An 18,697-nucleotide genomic window follows, 5' to 3' on the forward strand; every position below is an offset into this window, starting at 1 on the left:
ATTTTTTAACAACGCGTTTCAAGAGACAATGCTCTCATCATCAGGTTGTAAAATCTATGTCATGAATTAAACGGACTAAAAAGACCAAATATCATCACCAATAGTGGGGAAGTCCATAGAGTAAAACAGAATTAAAAGTATATTGGACTGTGAGTCCTCGTCTTACATTGAAGTTGTTGACAAGTCAATGGCCGTCCCATAGCTACCAAATATGCTGTCGACTGCGCCGGCTTATGAACTGTAAGATATAATATAATTTTTAATTCTTGTACCTACCGTTTGTCTAAAGTAATGTAATAGGTTTGAAAATTAGATCAATTTAATTTCTCTATCTGATACATTACGATTTAAAATAAATTGATATAGACAGATCCCATCACAATCATGAGATCACTGATATTATATTTCCTCGTGAAGCGTATTTAACTTCGAGGTACTTCAGTAAAGGCCATGCTTGTTTGTAACGGTAAAAATATTAATAATAACTTCAGAAGCACAATTAGCTTACTGGAAGAATTACCTTATCATCTACTCACTAAGTTCACAACATTAATAACGTCAACGTGGAGATAGAATCAAAGTACAGTATCACAGTCAGGCAAAGAAAGAAACACGTGCCCCTGATGTTTGAATGATGTAAAACGACCGTCATGGGCGCTGGAAATGATATCTCAGGGAACACAAGTTGTTTGGCACTCTTGAGCACGGTCTACCAGTTGAGGACGCCCGGGATGTACTTGTCAATGAGGCTCTGGTAGTAGGGCATCACCTCGTCCAGATCTGGGACTCTGTCACACTTAGTGTAGAGGTCGTACTTGCTGCAACAGAACATTACAGTAAAGGAATTACTTTACACCTAACAAAACTTTCAGGAAGCACAAAGCCTTGAATAGCTCAGCATCTCCTAGGACCCATCATGAAAGAAATGAAGGTCGAGTCAAAGTAATACGAGGGTTGGAACTTAAATAGTGCAACTATTTATTCACAACCGATACAAAGGAGTTAGATGTTTGCACTTGTTTCTGTCCTTCAAAGTAGTCACCAGCGTTGTGTAGAACCCATTGCCAGCGATGTGGAAGGCGCAGTATACCGTTAGCAGAGCCTGTTCTGTTGATGGTGCGAATGGAGCGAATGCCACAAAGTGGTTCCTTCATCTTCGAAATCAAATCAGTCACAAGAACTTAAGTCCGGGGAGTATGGTCGATGATGCTACAGTACTTCCCAGTCCCATCGACCGAACAGAGCAGCCACAGCTTGCGCTGTATGCGCCCGCGCATTGTCCTCCAAAATGATGGGTGGGTTGCGTAGAAAGTGTCGCCGTTTCTTTCGCAAAGCTGGTCGCAGGTGGTGCTTCAAAAAAAAAAAAAAAAAGGCTTTGCGAAAGAAGCGGCTACACTTTCTACGCAACCCACCCATCATTTTGCACGACAATGGCGGGCGCATGCAGCGCAAGCTGTGGCTGCTCTGTTCGGTCGATGGGACTGGGAAGTACTTTAGCATCCACCATACTCCCCAGACTGAAGTGCTTGTGCCTTTGATTTGATTCCGAAGATGGCATTCGCTTCAGAACTGTTCCAGAGATTCGACAGGCAGCAGACCGCTCCATTCGCACCATCAACAGAACAGGCTCTGCTAGCGGTATACTACGCCTTCCACATCGCTGGCAACGGGTTCTACATAACGCTGGTGAGTACTCTGATGGCCAGTAACAGGTGAAAACATGTAACTGTTTTGTATCGATTGTGAATAAATAGTTGCCACTATTTAAGTTCCAACCCTCGTATTAATAAAGAGTAGCAATACTCAGAAACTAGCTCTATACTCTGTCACTTGAATTTGGTACACAGTTACAGAGGTTGACAGCGTTACAATTCGTAAGTAAGATTTTGCAGAAGAAAGTTGTTAATTGTGCAAACTGGATCTTTGTCCTTCTTAGACTTACTTGAATTCGAGGACCCAAGTCAAGACTTCCATGTCGTCCTCGTTGCAGAGGTGCATGTAGTCGCCAGCGGAGTGCCAAGGGTAGAAGGAATGGAAGCGGATGATTTTGTGGGCCACTTCCGGCAGCTTTGAGTCGTTGTGCTTGAGAACGCGATACATGTATTCGTCGTGACCCCACGCCATCAGCACGTTGTCCAGGCCACAGTGCGGTGAATATATCCCGTACTTGGTGCTGTTGGTGAAGGCAAATTCGACTGATATAAACACAGAGATATGTGTTAACGAAAGATGGGGTGAAGCGTCTTGTACCTGTACTTCCGGTATTACTATGGGTTGATATAGATCACACAGAGAGTCACTTGAAAAATTGCCAGAATAAAATAGATCTGAGCGCAGAATTTTTAAAATATTTACAGCATAATATCTCACTGACAAATGAGTAATTTAATGCACGAAGAAATGCAAAGTGAAAAAAAAGGAAACCAAGCTATTACTGTCAGCTTGCCAGAAATGGCGACGCATTGATCATTCTAGGAATAGACAGAATTTTTCAGAATAATGTGTCAAATTCTTCTGTTGCCTGCATCGCCGCTGCACATAAGAATAGGGGTGGATATAAACACATGAAAAAATCTTTGACAAATGGTGTGGCAGTCGTTAATAGAAGGAGACACTACCTTCCTCCTTAAAGTTCGGCGTTTGGGTTACTGCCGGCCGCGGTGGTCTAGCGGTTCTAGGCGCTCAGTCCGGAACCGCGCGACTGCTACGGTCGCAGGTTCGAATCCTGCCTCGGGCATGGATGTGTGTGATGTCCTTAGGTTAGTTAGGTTTAAGTAGTTCTAAGTTCTAGGGGACTGATGACCACAGATGTTAAGTCCCATAGTGCTCAGAGCCATTTTTTTTTGGGTTACTGTTCGGCCAGTCTGGAGACCAAACGCTGACAACCGCAACATCAGACTCCCTTGACGCAGTCAGGAGACCTAAATAAATGCACAACCGACTTACTAATATAATAAGAAAATATTTTGGTAAGAGAGAGAGGACGTCACAAACTGGGAGTTCAGCATACCCGAAATGCGCACAAGTTGCACCTAGCCATAAACTGTGAACTGAGAAATGAGAAATTGCTTCAGTTGTTTGTATACGATGCGACAGTAAGAAAAATTGGCATTCTACGTTCAACATACTATCAGTTTAATAAGTCACAGCTGCAAAATACTAACGTGAATTCTTTACAGACGAATGGAAAAAGTGGTAGAAGCCGACCTCGGGGAAGATCAGTTTCGATTCCGTAGAAATGTTGGAACACGTGAGGCAATACTGACCTTACGACTTAGCTTAGAAGAAAGATTAAGGAAAGGCAAATCTACGTTTCTAGCATTTGTAGACTTAGAGAAAGCTTTTGACAATGTTGACTGGAATACTCTCTTTCAAATTCTGAAGGTGGCAGGGGTAAAATACAGAGAGCGAAAGGCTATTTACAATTTGTACAGAAAGCAGATGACAGTTATAAGAGTCGAGGGGTATGAAAGGGAAGCAGCGGTTGGGAAGGGAGTGAGACAGGGTTGTAGCCTATCCCCGATGTTATTCAATCTGTATATTCAGCAAGCAATAAAGGAAACCAAAAAAAAGTTCGGAGTAGGTATTAAGATCCATGGAGAAGAAATAAAAACTTTGAGGTTCGCCGATGACATTGTAATTCTGTCAGAGACAGCAAAGGACTTGGAAGAGCAGTTGAACGGAATGGACAGTGTCTTGAAAGGAGGGTATAAGATGAACATAGACAAAAGCAAAACGAGGATAATGGAATGTAGTCGAATTAAATCGGGTGATGCTGAGGGAATTAGATTAGGAAATGAGACACTTAAAGTAGTAAAGGAGTTTTGCTATTTGGGGAGCAAAATAACTGATGGTGGTCGAAGTAGAGAGGATATAAAATGTAGACTGGCAATGGCAAGGAAAGCGTTTCTGAAGAAGAAAAATTTGTTAACATCGAGTATAGATTTAAATGTCAGGAAGTCATTTCTGAAAGTATTTGTATGGAGTGTAGCCATGTATGGAAGTGAAACGTGGGCGATAAATAGCTTAGACAAGAAGAGAATAGAAGCTTTCGAAATGTGGTGCTTCAGAAGAATGCTGAAGATTAGATGGGTTGATCACATAACTAATGAAGAGGTATTGAATAGAATTGGGGAGAAGAGGAGCTTGTGGCACAACTTGACTAGAAGAAGGGATCGGTTGGTAGGACATGTTCTGAGACATCGAGGGATCACCAATTTAGTATTGGAGGGCAGCGTGGAGGGTAAAAATCATAGAGGGAGACCAAGAGATGAACACACTAAGCAGATTCATAAGGATGTAGGCTGCAGTAGGTACTGGGAGATGAAGAAGCTTGCACAGGATAGAGTAGCGTGGAGAGCTGCATCAAACCAGTCTCAGGACTGAAAACCACAACAACAACACGTTCAACATTCTCATACAAAATTTGACTTTATCACGAACGTGCGAATATCGACATTGAGAACAGTTTTTAATGTCTTCACTTATTTATGGTCCACTCTGTATTTGTGGACAAATGAAAGCTGATGTGCTATGACGATGAACAGAATATTTTATCACCACTGTAAAAAAACAGAATAACATGAGAGAAATTCAACATCTAATTTCAGAGTATAATATATGTGACAGAATGAATGCGTACATATAACATCGTAAATGAGTATGATATCAGTTCAGGGCATGATTCTGATTAAACAAACACCCACAGACAGAAAAATCAGACAAACCAAGGGAATACATTGTTAAGTAGGGGTTTTTCAGATACGGAGGCGCTTTGATCCCATGTTTCCAAATCTGCTGTCTTGAGAAACTACTAAGAGACTGGGAAGAGAACATTCGAGAAATACGACAATATCATAAGAACAGACTATGGTACACGTATAATTTTCTTGACTGCTTACAAATTTGCTATATTTCTTGCAAATTTAGTGAGAAGATTTGAACAAGAAAATATTCTGAGAGACGTAACAAAGAGTGTTGGAAATCAGATGTGTTTTGAAAAATTAAGTTGGTGCTCCATATATAAACCTTGGCCACAATGTCAGTAACAAAAAATAGATTGAGGTTTGAAGACTGGTAAGTTGTCAAACAAGTAGATCTTTATGATGCAGAATAAATGGACTCAACATACCACGAGGCATAGAAAAGGTAAAAAGAACAGGAGACGTTTAAGAAAAATCGTGAACAGAAAAGGATTGTTATGGATAGTGATGAAATAAATACTTCCTCTTTGAAAGTGTAATGAGAATGGACACCAGTAGGCTCAGCTAAAGAGTGAGGAAGTGGGAGAGCACTTCAGTGGATTTAAATAGAAAGAGATACTGGGACAAACGAGTAAGGCAGACGACGTCGTACAAAGCAAAACTAGATTTAATTAAAAATTTAAATAGTGTTGAGAAAAGAAAAAAAGTAAACCCAGTGAAACAGTAGTTATAAGAAAGTGAAGAATGAGGTAAAGAATATTCGATTGTTTACATGGTCTCTCGTAGGCCGAGTCCTTGAAGAAGCATTAGTACACAATGCCCTTGGTAGGCTACTTGACGAACCACGTCAACGTTGTTGTATACTACTGGTGTATGTTGATATAATTCCTCATTTGAACGTCCTGTAACTCGTGTCAGACGTAAGTTTCTAACTTGAGCTCTAATAAAAAGTACGTGGAAAAACTAAATATGATCGCAGTATTTCTTCATTACCAGTATTTGTTCTACTGTAGTATGAACAGGGTAATATTTTTAACGTAAGTATTTGGAGAGACTTTGCAGTCCGTCGGATGAAGGCGTTAGACTCAATGGGTTCCTTACTGCTATACAAGAATAGTAGCCTGTATGGTTCAAATGGCTCTGAGCACTATGGGATTTAACTTCTGAGGTCATCAGTCCCCTAGAACTTAGAACTACTTAAACCTAACTAACCTGAGGACACCACACACGTCCATTCCCGAGGCAGGATTGGAACCTGCGACCGTAGCGGTCTCGCGGTTCCAGACTGTACCGCCTAGAACCGCTCGGCCACCCCGGCCGGCAGTATCCTGTATGCCGACCGCGCGTTTCACCCTCTCATTGTCATTACAAATACGACGAATAAAACAAACGCAACACTAAACTCTTCAGGCTCTTATCAGACTCATTCACGTTACGTGGCTACAAATCTGACACGTTCGACAAGCTGAAATAGCATTCGCTTGCCCCGAACAGTGAGCAGTAAGAGTGAGAAAGTTAATTAGGAAGGTAGACTACTCCACAACATGGAGAATGTATGTAAAATCATATCATGAAACAAGATTTTTCTTATGTATGTGATTTTTATTTTCTATTTATTTTTACCTTGTGAGTAAAATCGGTACGGCGATCATGTGGATTCACGTATCATATATCTTTGAATTATTTTATATTATTAGCGGCACGACCTCGTATTTTAAATGTAAACGTATCACTTCAGTTTACACAAGTATAGTGCAATTGCATGATACATGACACAGGAGAACATACGGATAATAATGTTACTCCAAGATCGGTTAATTTATAAACTATAACGGTAGCAGTGAATCAATTTTTGTGCAATATATATTAACCGTATCTACACCTGAATGTGTGCTAACACTCTGTCCATTCACATTAATATGACCACCTGTGAAAAGCCCAAATAACCACCTTTGGCAGCACGGACCTCTGCGAGTCGTGCGGAAAGAGAGCCAGTGAGATTATGGAAGGTACCGACAGAGATGTGAAGCCACGCCGACTCCAGTGCCGTGGCTAACTGCGCTACGTTTCTCAGCTGAAGAAAAAAATGGCTTTTGTCATATGGTTCTACGAGTCAATGTTATCGGTATTTCCAACATCGGTTCGGATTCACGCCTGGAGAACGCCAAAAGAAGCCTACAATGCCGACCACATGATCGCAACGGTTAAGCATGGAGGTGGAAGTGTGATGGTGTGGGCAGCCATATAATGGTATTTTGCTGAGCCCATCATTGCTCTCAAAGGCTGTGTTATAGGCAAAGATTATGCGAACATTTTAGGTGATCGGTTGCGCTTCATGGTTCAAATGGTTCAAATGGCTCTGAGCACTATGGGACTCAACTGCTGAGGTCATTAGTCCCCTAGAACTTAGAACTAGTTAAACCTAACTAACCTAAGGACATCACAAACAGCCATGCCCGAGGTAGGATTCGAACCTGCGACCGTAGCGGTCTTGCGGTTCCAGACTGCAGCGCCTTTAACCGCACGGCCACTTCGGCCGGCTCAGCTGAAGATAGATGGTCAATACAGCCCGTTCGAAGTGGCCCCACACATCCTCGATTGGGTTTGAATCTGGAGAGCCTCGTGGCCACCGGGAGTATGTGCACATCTTGCGCTCTTCGTATGACGCACGCACTTTGCGAGTTGTGTGACACGTTGCGTTATCCTGATGGTAGTTGGCATCGTGCCGAGGAAAAAAATTGTGCTGGGGTGGACATTGTCCCCAAGGATAGATGTGTACTTGTGTTGATCCTTTGTGTCTTCTTGAATGCCGACATCACCCTGGGAATGCCATTCCATAGATCATAACGATCCCTCCTCCGGTCTAGACACTTTCCTTCCAGACATTTCACGCCGTACACGCCAACGGCAGTGTGTCCAATGGTGCATAAAATGTGATTCAGCTGAAAAGGGCAACTGTCACACTCAGTGGATGTCAAGTAGTGGTACTGGCGTGCAAATTCCAGCCTCTATCTCCGATGAACAGCAGTCAGCATGTGTACACGAACCAGGCACCTGCCGCGGAGGCCCATACGCAGGAACATCCACTGAATGGTCGTTGAAGAGACACTGTTGGTAGCCCCTTGGCCCACCAGGGCAGTCAGTTGTTGAACTATTGCACGTCTATTCGGCGTGCACATCTCCGCAGCCGTCGTTCATCCCACTCATCTACGGTCTGTTGGTTCACCACAGTTGACTCGGCATTGGTTTTTGATAGCCCCATTTAGCCGGGCACGGCTAACTGCAGCGGCACGCGATCGGTTTACTTACTTAGCCGTTCCGGAAATGCTTCTACCCCCCGCCCGAAAGCCAGTTATCATGCCCTTTTGGATGTCAGATATATGCGCTCCACTTCCTCATTACAACGGCTGTACTGCTTACCGGCCCCCTCCCCCCTCCCCCCCCCCCTCCAACGCGCGTCATATACCATGCTCTGTTAGTGCTGCCACCTGTCATCTGTGAGTGATTATTGAGTGTTGACGTCGAACATTGGCGGTGACCGCATTAATGCAACTGGACTGTGTATATGTATAGCGCAAATGGTCAAATGACATTGAACGTGGTATATGGTGCCCTCTGCCACGCACCGTATAGTGGCTTGTGGAGTATCTATGTAGGTTTAGATGTAGAACGTCATCTGAATGTATGAAGGTGTATTTCCGAACTTATAAAATTCTATTCGATACTACCCCTACCACCTGCACGCAGTTCTGCCACGCACCGTATGGTGGCTTGCGGAGTATCTATGTAGGTGTAGATGTAGAACGTCATCTGAATGTATGAAGCTGTATTTCCGAAATTATGAAATGCTATTCGATATTACACCTACTGCTTCCACTCGGTTCTGGAGATGAGTAGTGATACATCATGAACACCTGGATCGAACATTACCTACGTGATATTGCCATACTTACATGTTCATTAAAATTTCATCCTTACGCGAACTTATTTTCAGTACAGAAATAAGCAATGCCTACAGGCAAAGAACGGTGTGTGTACATGAATGTTATTCGGTGTATCTCACGTTACAGGTAATTTTCCTTGGAGATCAGAACACAGGACGCCCAGAGGACGTAGTCGTACAGCTTATGACTATCCTCTGAACCTTACGAAAGGCTGTATCGTTGCCGTGAGTGAAATAGGAACCTACCGACATTCATACAGAAAGGTGACTTTGTAGTAGAATGACTGCAGAACGACTAGTGGCGCTATGGATTTGAGTCAACAGTGTGGCTAGAAAAATAGGCGTGAGTCCTTGTGAAAGAACTACATCACGAGAAGATCGTATAATTGTTTTACTGGTTCTTATGGCTAGATGACTGTAGTGAAATCTAGGCGTACGTTCCAGCCAAAAGTGCACCAGGAAACAACAGAAATTGGGTTCTGATCCTCAGTTGCAATGCGTCGTTTACCACTGACTTCATACCGCAGGCAAGAGAGATTTGTATGATGTAAAACCAGCGTCAAGTGGGACATTGAGTGTCGTTTTATGGTGCTCGGCGAAGGATCTTGCTTCTGTTTGTAGCAGTCAGATCGACGGTAGTGTGTCGGTAGACAGCTGGTGCACTGAAGCATCAATTCTTGAGACAACTTTTGGGATCATGGAGTCAGGTTTTGTTGGATATGACGATGGGACTGAGTTGCTAATTATTGCAGTCAGTATGTAGTATGACCAACGAACAAAATAGCATATTCCATCAGGATAATGCAAGAAATCGCACTGCAGTTCACATGGCAAATACCTTAAGGAATGTACAAACTCTTGACTAACCCGCCCAGTCCCTTGATTTCTCAGCTATAGAGCACGTCTGTGATGTCACAGGAGGACGTACACTTTCATATCAGCAATATTTATGTTTGAGGCGTGACAACATATTCTTCAAGATGATATATGGAGGCAGGCTACTTCCATGGCACAACAGGGGTGTATTGGTTCCCGATGGGCTTACACGTGCTGTTGTCGATGACAGACATAAGTTTCGAATATAACGAAAGTTATACGATTGATAACCGTTATGTGACGAACATTTCCACAAAGTTTGCTTAATATTTCTATCTGTGCACGAGCACCTTCCACTATGACCTGTGGTACCTGTAATAATTCGGTACTGGGTGCTGAGGACAAGAGGAGCACTTGGTCCACAATTGGTACATGAGATTTTCCCAGGATCCAGACGGCGATGGGTTAACTAGAGTGTTTGCCTCACTGTGAAAGTGTTGCCCCATTTGATGTCTGACAGAAAGCAAGAGGGATGCTTTCAAGTCACGAGCAACTTGGGCAAAGCACATTACAAACAGGTGGATTTGTTGATGGGTGGCCTCTTTCTTGAAAGCTGTTGAATAAACGCAGATACTTGAAGCAGTATGCTAGGAAGCCACAGGATGTGGTGTGAAGTACCGAAATACATACCACATGATAAAATATAGTAGTTCCCAAATTAGACGCCAGATGCTGCAAGGTGGAAAATCAGAATTTTTCATCCTATATGAAGGTGGGAGGTGTGGTTACAGTGTCGATCGTTCATTGGGTCGGAGTGCCAATTAAACGAATCAATGTCAAAGACTATAGCTGGAACATTCAGCACCCAGGAAGGACAGAGAGATGGAGATTAGTAACAAGGAGGAGCAGCAAAGATTTCTTCTGTTAGGAGACGGTGTGCAGTCAGTCAGTGGACAGGAGCACATGATGATTAATCAGACAGTAATTGGACGGTCAACAGGCAGTCAGAGGAATCAGATGAAACATTTACATCAGTGAAATGACAGATCAAACAATGAGTAACCAGTGAGAGATCAGGCAGGGAGTTAGCAAAGCAGAGATGGATGTCTCGGGAAGGAGGGGAGAGACAGTGAGTTCTTACACACATTCCTATGTTGGTCGTCACTTTGGGGCATACTTATTTTCTACTCCATATCGAATGGACATCCGTTGCGGCTCGATGTTTGAATATAACCACGCAACTGCACTTCCTCGCCTGTCGTCAGCCTCCAAATATTAAGTAGTGCTGCCTCTGCAAGATAATCGTTGCAGACAATAGTCGCCAGAAGCACAAGCACAGGAACACTGTAACAGCTGCCGAGAGCGCTGTACCTGGGGGATTAAGTCATCCAGCGCAGGAGGAGGAATGAGTTAAATAGTCCATGGTGTAGTCGCCAAGCTGCGGAACACGGAAGATGAAAGCAGCCGACCGTCAATATATCGCCACACGAACGATGGATGATGATGGCACTGCCCCGATCTTGCACCTGCTGCTCTGGCCTTTGTGCAAAACTGACTCCGTCGACTGGTGACAGGAGACAGTTCATTGCCACCGTACTTGTTCGATTACTGAGTCGAGTCTCTATTGAGTCAAATCAGCCTTGAGATTTATATATGCCCTCTCACAAATTTTAATGTGTTAACATTTTGGTAAATCAGTAATTTTAGTTGATTAAGATGTGGTGTCTTGTCGAAACAATGTACAATGCATAAACTAAACGAAACATTGTTTTTAGGCTTGTTTCACAGACTTTATTATTACTTTAAGGCCTAGGTTTCATGTTATAAGCCACTTTTCTAGTACGTAGCTGATCCTGAAGATGACAACCGTGGAAAGATAAACTTATCAACTTTCTATACTATCAGTTCTTGACTTAAACTGTAAAAGTTATCTCTGTTAACAACTTTGACAAACCTGCAAATGGATTTAGAAGTCTTTAGGACAGCACATACATTAATTATTACTAAACATTGGAAGAGAGCTCTCAAGTCAAGAATCGATGCTTTAGAAAGTTTACATGCTTTCCTTTGCTTGGTTCTCGTCGTTGGGATGAGTTATGTCATAGGAAATGGGCTTATAATCAGAAACCTAGGTCGTACAGTGATAATAAAGTTTGCGAAAAAAAGGCTAAAAAGTGTTAGTTAATATGAATCAGTAATTTATTTTATTACATTTTTGGTGCTCAAAGGTGGGCGAACTCTTTTCGTTTCTCAGTTTCAGTTCACACTCTGTGCTGATGGTGGTTGCAGTGCGTACCATCAGAAGGTGAATTATACATAAGCTGTATGCTGTGTTACAGTCAGGACTTCACGAAGATACAAGAACCCTATAAAACTTGCAGTTCGTAATGTACGTTACGTAGATATACGTAAAACGGTCGAATATTCCAACAGAACAACCCTGACACGACAACAAATGTGCTTAGGGTGTGGACTCAAAATAACGACAGCTCAACTTCAGTAAGCCAGCAGCTTTTCCATTCCGACAACTTTTCCAGTGTTCCTCTCTATCGCCGTCGTTGATCTCGAGTAGAGTAGGTAGCCAACGCTCGCTTACTTGTACTTGGGGTTGTAAGTGTCGGGATTTTCCAGGAAAGTGGAGTCCCTGTAGACGATGGACTCGGCCCAGGCGCAGCCCACCGGGAAGGTGTCTCCCGTCACGGCCCACTGCGGTTCGCCGTACAGCGCGAGTATCTGCAGCACAAGACCATCACATCAGCCGACTACCAGGGTAAGTCCAAAGCAGAACGCTGCTCCTAGAGGCAGCTGCTGAAATATCTGATCATTGCTCATCGATTGAGATATACAGGATTCTCAAAAAAGTGTCAAATACTTTGAGAGGTGGTAGTAGTCATCGAAACAAGAACAACAAATCAAATAAACACGGGTCCGGAAACGCATACTTTCCGAGATAAACACCTGTAGGCTGTGCGACGCTTGGTTGCTGATAGTATGAGTCCTTGCATTGGCTCTCCGTCAAATGTGTCGGCAGGATATTAGAATGTCTTACAGTATTCTACCTACCATTAGATGGTCTGCAATCGGTCGTGTGGTTGGAGTCGTGTTGTAGGCTACGTTAGTTTTCGTCGTGTTCTGCGCCTTATTGCACAGTACTGTAACGCTGAGTACGTATCGTCGTGTCTCACCTTCTTCCAGACGCGGATTCACTCATGTGTTTCCTGTTTTTGCGCTGTTTGTATGTAAACACTGTGTAGTAGATTTACATTTTTTCTCTTACACTACTTGTTAGCAATGGAAGCCTACTACACGGTAAGTGAAATGAAATGACGGATATGATGCACGGAGTAGCCGCGTTGTCTAAGGGAACATGCCACGGTTCGCGCGGCTGCCCCGTCGCAGGTTCGAGTCCTCCCTCGGGCATGGGTGTGTGTGTTGTCCTTAGCGTAAGTTAGTTCAACTTAAATTAAGCAGTGTGTAAGCCTAGGAACCGATGGCCTCAGCAGTTTGGTCCCTTAGGAACCAGCACCTCCACGGATATGATATTCTGCTAAGGTTTAGCAAATGGACGTAGCGTGGGAGCCCTTGCCCTCCAAGCTGAAATAATATCTACAGCGCAGAGTGTCCTCTCATAACCTGTTCGGCAGACTTTTCCAGTGTCTGGGGGACACAGGTACCCTTGCACCTCGGAAGACCGACAGTGGAAGGCCCGGCACAGTCCATAAACCTGACATAGAGGAGCATGTGCTAGGTTCGGTGGAAGAAACCCTTGGATCAGTGAGCGACTCTTAGCAGCAGCAAAATGCTTGTACCACTATCATATCGGCGGGGGGGGGGGGGGGGGGTGTTAATTCATGAACATTTGCTGTATCCATATCATCTACAGCGCTTTCAGGCTGTAAGGCCATAGGATCATCACTCTAGACAGCGGTTCTGTCGATGGCTGTTGCAAAAGTGTGCCGCATATCCACTCTTCACATCCAAGATTTTGTTTAGCGATGAGGAATGGTTTATAAGAGATGCTGTGAATTTCCATAACCAGCATGTATGGACAGATGCACGCCAAGCAGTTCAGGAAAGAGCACATCAACACCGACTCTCAATGCATGTACCGATGTACTTGGCGACAGATTAATAGGGGCATACGTGGTAACGCAATGGCTAACTGGGGCGCATTATCTGAACTTTCCCATTAATGTATTGCCTACCTTGTTGGAGGCTGTGCCATTACAGCAACGAATAAAAATGTGATTGATGCATGATGACGCCCAGCTCACTTTCGTCACAATGTGCGCCACTCCCTGACGCAGACACTTCAGGACCGCTGGATTGGTTGGGTGGGGATGGGGCACACTTTAGTCTGCTCGTTTCCCAGACCTCAATCCCCCACAGTTTTGGTTATGAGCGCACTCAGAGGAATTGGTCTACGCCATGCCATGAACGATGTGCAGGCACTAGAAGGTAGCGTCTTCAATGCGTGACATCAGGTAGAACAACAACCGGATGTACTTCAAAGGAAGCGTCATTCCTTAGACCGGAGGGCAGAGGGGTGCACTGTCATGTGTGTACGCCACGTTGAGCGCGTCCTGTAGACACGTGTTTATCGCAGAAAATATGCATTTCCGGACCCACTTATCTCAGAAAGTCCTCATTCCCAGACACCTGTTTACTGGACTCATTTTTCTTGTTTCGATGAGTACTACCACCTCTCAAAGTATTCCTCATCTCTTTTTGAGCACCCTGTATAGCGCCCGGCGGTATTTGTTAAATCTGAGCTTTCAAAGGAAGAAAATATAGATTAATGTCCGTTATGAGATCAAAGCTATTTGTACTGTAGAGACAGAAAGCAATGTTCCTCGGTGTGAGAATAGTACTCTCCATTTCAGCGAGGAACCTTTAAGTTTGGACTTCCCTTGATATTCTGCCAACACTGACACAATACTCATACTGATCCACGCCTCTGTATACTCAAATGTGGTAGTTATGGTCAAAAACATCTCTCTGATTCATGACAGATGATGGTCTCTATGGAGCAATATGCAATCACACAGACTTAATGACGTGCAAAATTGCACACTCTCGGCATACTGCCTAAGAAAAACACTGTGCCCGTCTTGTAATTTATAACATTTCAGCCTCAGGTCACACAAACGGTATCATCACCAGTTTCGACTTATTACCAAGTCATATCAGATCTGTTTAAAAAGAAAGAAGAAATGGACAGTAAAGTAATAGGACACAAAATTACGAGCGCAATTAATTTCTAAACAAAACCGTACACACTTAAATGCTTACACAGTAGCTCATCAGTTACACATCTGTGCTGTGATTGTTGTAACTCAAGGTTAAATTTGACAATGTAACAATATTAGTATTTATTATATGATAGCTATAGTAATTCAAAATGCAAAAATTATTGTGAGCTAATCCATCTCAAAGTGACAAATAGTAGAAAAACAGTTTAGGTACTTGTGCAGATTAGCTAGATGTGAACTAGAATCAGGATAGATGACTCTCAACAGCAAATGTGGTCACGAATGGCAAACTAATATCTGGCAGTCACTAGTGTGCACAAAACAGTCAGTATGAAGGATATGATAAATGAAGCTACTATTAAACAAGATCATGTGTTCAAGAAAAGAACTCTAGCAAAGGAAAAGACCCCCAAAGAAAGATGACAATACTCTAACACTTTGATAACCGACATTAAGCAACTGATTTCAGTATTTTTTTTTTATTAGTAAAAAAATTGAAGCTAAGTGAGGGTATCCAATTGGAATCTCTTGGGACAATCGTGATAGATATGAAAATGTTATTCTACATAGCTCATTTAAAAAAATGCGGACACAGGGTGTCTTTCATTATGTCCCTAAAGTATCCCATTTAAATATTCTGGAAGAACTTGAAATATCTGATAAAAAGCCATTTTTGAAGTATCTTATGATTGTTATTATGAGAGTCAGCTATTAGTTTGCTACTTGTGGATCGCAGCTGAAAGCGGATTATGAAGATTAGATGTATTTTTCGTTCCAATAGATCCATGGTGAGGAGATCTCCAGGATATAGAAAGACAAGAATACGCAACAAACATTACAAATAAAAACAAGTCTGCTAATGTACCTGCCACAGGTACAAGGTGAAATGGTGCTCATGGATGTGAAATAACTCAAAGAAATCTTGTCATAAAAAGATAAATGTTCAACACTCTGGGGTGCGTATGATCACTTTTAGGCATGCTTCATCAAACAGAAAAATTATTGTACACCACTTATTTCCAGTGGTCTCATTACTGCACTGAATTTATACTCAAGTCTGATTGTACTAATGTTCGCATTGCTTGATATTATAAGTTACATAACATATCAGTTGATTCTGCAAAGAAATCTATCAATGGAGAAAAAAATTGACTTCATTCATTGTTAAAATGCAGATTCATTTAGGCACTTCAGCTGTTCTGTAGCACTCTACTCCCAGAATTTATTACGAAGCTCAAACTCCAAGAATTTAACACTGTCAGATTCTCCTGTTTGTCATTATATTTTAGGCATATGATGGTAAGAAAGGACTTACAAGTTCCAAGCTGCATGTAGTGCACTTTCTTCAAAGTTTTCTTATAAATAATTTTATAGAAACCACTTACTAATATCCAATAACCGGTATTTCGAAGATTATACTTGATTTGCTATTTATTGTAATGTTTGTGTCATATGGAAAAAGCTTGGCATCTGGCAATGTTTCAGATGAAGGGTCATTAATATACCCAAATAAGGAAGGACCCTAAGATGGAGCCTTCTAAGACACTACATATAATTAACTGGAAATTGGATGATGCCTCGTAATTTAATACATGTCCCTTTCCTAATGATACTCTTTGTTTCTTGTCAGAGAAGTTGGATTTGGCAGATTTTATTATTACCCCATAATATTCTAATTTACTTGAAAGGATATTATGATTCATACAAATGCCTTTGTCATGCCACAATTACAGCAGTTATCTGTAATTTGCTGTCTACTGAATTTAGTACATTCTCAAAACTTTTGAAACATGAATTGTGGCTTTGACAATATATTATTTGTTGTCAGATGGTTAAAAAACCATTTGTATATTACCTATCAAAAGTTTCCGATAACGCTAGTAAATGTGGAACTGGATGGAAATTTGATGCCATTTCCTTACCTCCTTTATGAAAGCTTTAACGTCAGTAAATTTCAGCCACTCAGGATGTGTTCCACAGATAAATCACTGATTACAAAGATAACTCAATATGTTACTAAACTCAAACTCAGACTCTTTAATTAACTTTGTTTGTGTTTTATGCAGCGCGTCGCCTGACTCATGGCCACATCGGTTTTACCGAAAAGACTCTAAAATCGTTGCCTGGTCAGATGAGTCCTGATTTCATTTGCTTAGAGCTGACGGTACGTTTAGAATATTGTACAGACCCGACGAAGCCATGGACCCAAGTTATCAACGAGGCACTGTGCAAGCTGGTGGTGACTCCATAATAATGTGGTCTGTGTTTACATGAAATGGACTGGGTCTTCCGGTCCAACTGAACTGATCGCTAACTGGAAATGATTATGTTCGGTTACTTTGGAGATCATTTACATCAATTCATAGATTTCATGTCCCCAAACAACGATGGAATTTTGATGGATGACAGTGCGCCATGTCACAGGGCCACAATTATTCGGCGAAGAACATTGTGGACAGTTCTACTGAATTGTTTTGCCGTCCAGATTGCCCGACGTGAATTCCAAGGAACATTTATGGGACATAATCGAGAAGTCAGTTCGTGCTTAAAATCCTGCACCAGCAACACTTTCGCTGTTATGTACGGCTATAGAGAGAGCATGGATATTTACTCCTATTTCTGCAGGGGACTTCAAACGACTTGTTGAGTAAATGCCATGCCGAGTTGCTGAACTACGCCGGGCAAAAGGAAGTCAGACACGATATTAGAAGGTATCCCATGAATTTTGTCGCCTCGTCATATTACACCTTTTAGTATCCATGTATCTTCATGATTAACGTGATGATTTCTCAAATTTTGTAATGCTTTATTTTTAATATGCGACGGAATGTAACACAAAAAGATCGCTTCTGCTTTGGCATATCACGTTGCTTTCTTTAGAGCTTGAAGTGTTTACTTTTTTCCCAAGGTCTAATACTTTCTAGACTTCCATGCAGTTTTCTCTTTTGCTTAATAGCTGCCCTGCCTAGAGCGTGCCGTATTTCATTTGATGAAATATTCATATTCGTATTTGAGGCCAAGAAAACTATATTTCATTGCATCTTTCAGTTTCTGTTAATACACATTACATCGTCTGGTCTCACCAACAAATAAAATCTTTTCCCGAATGGATGATAAAATTCTAATGCAGTCAAAAGCAGTGAACTGAGAGTTTTTATTTAAAACACACAGTAGTTCCGATACAGAGCGCATCAAAAATATCTGAATGAACTTTAGCGGTAGAAATCCTCACTCAAAAATAGAGAAAACGTGTTATTTACATATATTTATGGAAATTTTTTTCAGTATTGTGCGATAATATATTACGTGCTTGGAATTGTCGGATTATAGTCATATTTCTTAATGTCATCAAACTCAGAGAAAATCTCTTTTTGCTTCTACCCGCACACGGAAGTACATATTAATGAGCTGTTACAACACACGAATGCTGTTACCGATATCACTAGTTGCTGTGGTGTGATATCAAACCACCTTTGCAATTGGAATGTCCATTACGTAAAGTAATTCCTTTTAACTATTCCCAAGATCTCATATCGGGTGAACGTCCATGCTATGAAACTCGTCTTCCCCTGTTTATCAGACTGTCACGATAGAAATCAGGCAAGGAACGTGGATCGTGCAACTAAAATGTGCTAGTGTCACGTCGTGCATACACGTCAAACTGCTTGGGATACATCCGTTAGAAGTTTGGAAAAAATCATCGTCAGGTTAACTTCCATCGGTAACATCGTATAAAATGTTCATTCAGCTATAAATTTTAACTGAAGTATTTACCAACAATTTTTTACCTATGATGTTTCCTCTCTTTTAGTATGAGGACTTCGTTTCTCAGAGATCGACTCAATGATTTTAATACAGTTTGTTTTAACATAATTCCAAACATTTAATCTGGCCTTAATAGGCTGAAGAAGGTAAAGGAAGGATGAAAAGCTTGCAAAATCGTTTTCCATCAATGTATACAGGCACTGCACAAAGTGTAATGG

The 18,697-nt window shown here is 42.0% G+C and overlaps 1 protein-coding gene across 3 annotated transcripts in view; it reads right to left on the reverse strand.

Moving 5' to 3' along the window:
• Positions 1-297: 297 nt before the first annotated feature.
• The window catches only part of LOC126195392 (inositol oxygenase-like), a 39,820-nt gene continuing 21,420 nt past the window's right edge, over positions 298-18,697 (reverse strand). For all 3 annotated transcript variants that reach the window (XM_049933983.1, XM_049933985.1, XM_049933984.1), the window contains exons 5-7: positions 12,059-12,195; positions 1,943-2,173; positions 298-818 (exon numbers count right to left, since the gene is read on the reverse strand). In XM_049933983.1, the coding sequence (XP_049789940.1) occupies positions 710-818; positions 1,943-2,173; positions 12,059-12,195 (477 nt within the window). In that variant the 3' untranslated portion in view covers positions 298-709. The remainder of the gene's footprint in view (positions 819-1,942; positions 2,174-12,058; positions 12,196-18,697) is intronic.

This window comes from Schistocerca nitens, chromosome 7 (genome assembly GCF_023898315.1).
Source record: "Schistocerca nitens isolate TAMUIC-IGC-003100 chromosome 7, iqSchNite1.1, whole genome shotgun sequence".
NCBI lineage: Eukaryota > Metazoa > Arthropoda > Insecta > Orthoptera > Acrididae > Schistocerca > Schistocerca nitens.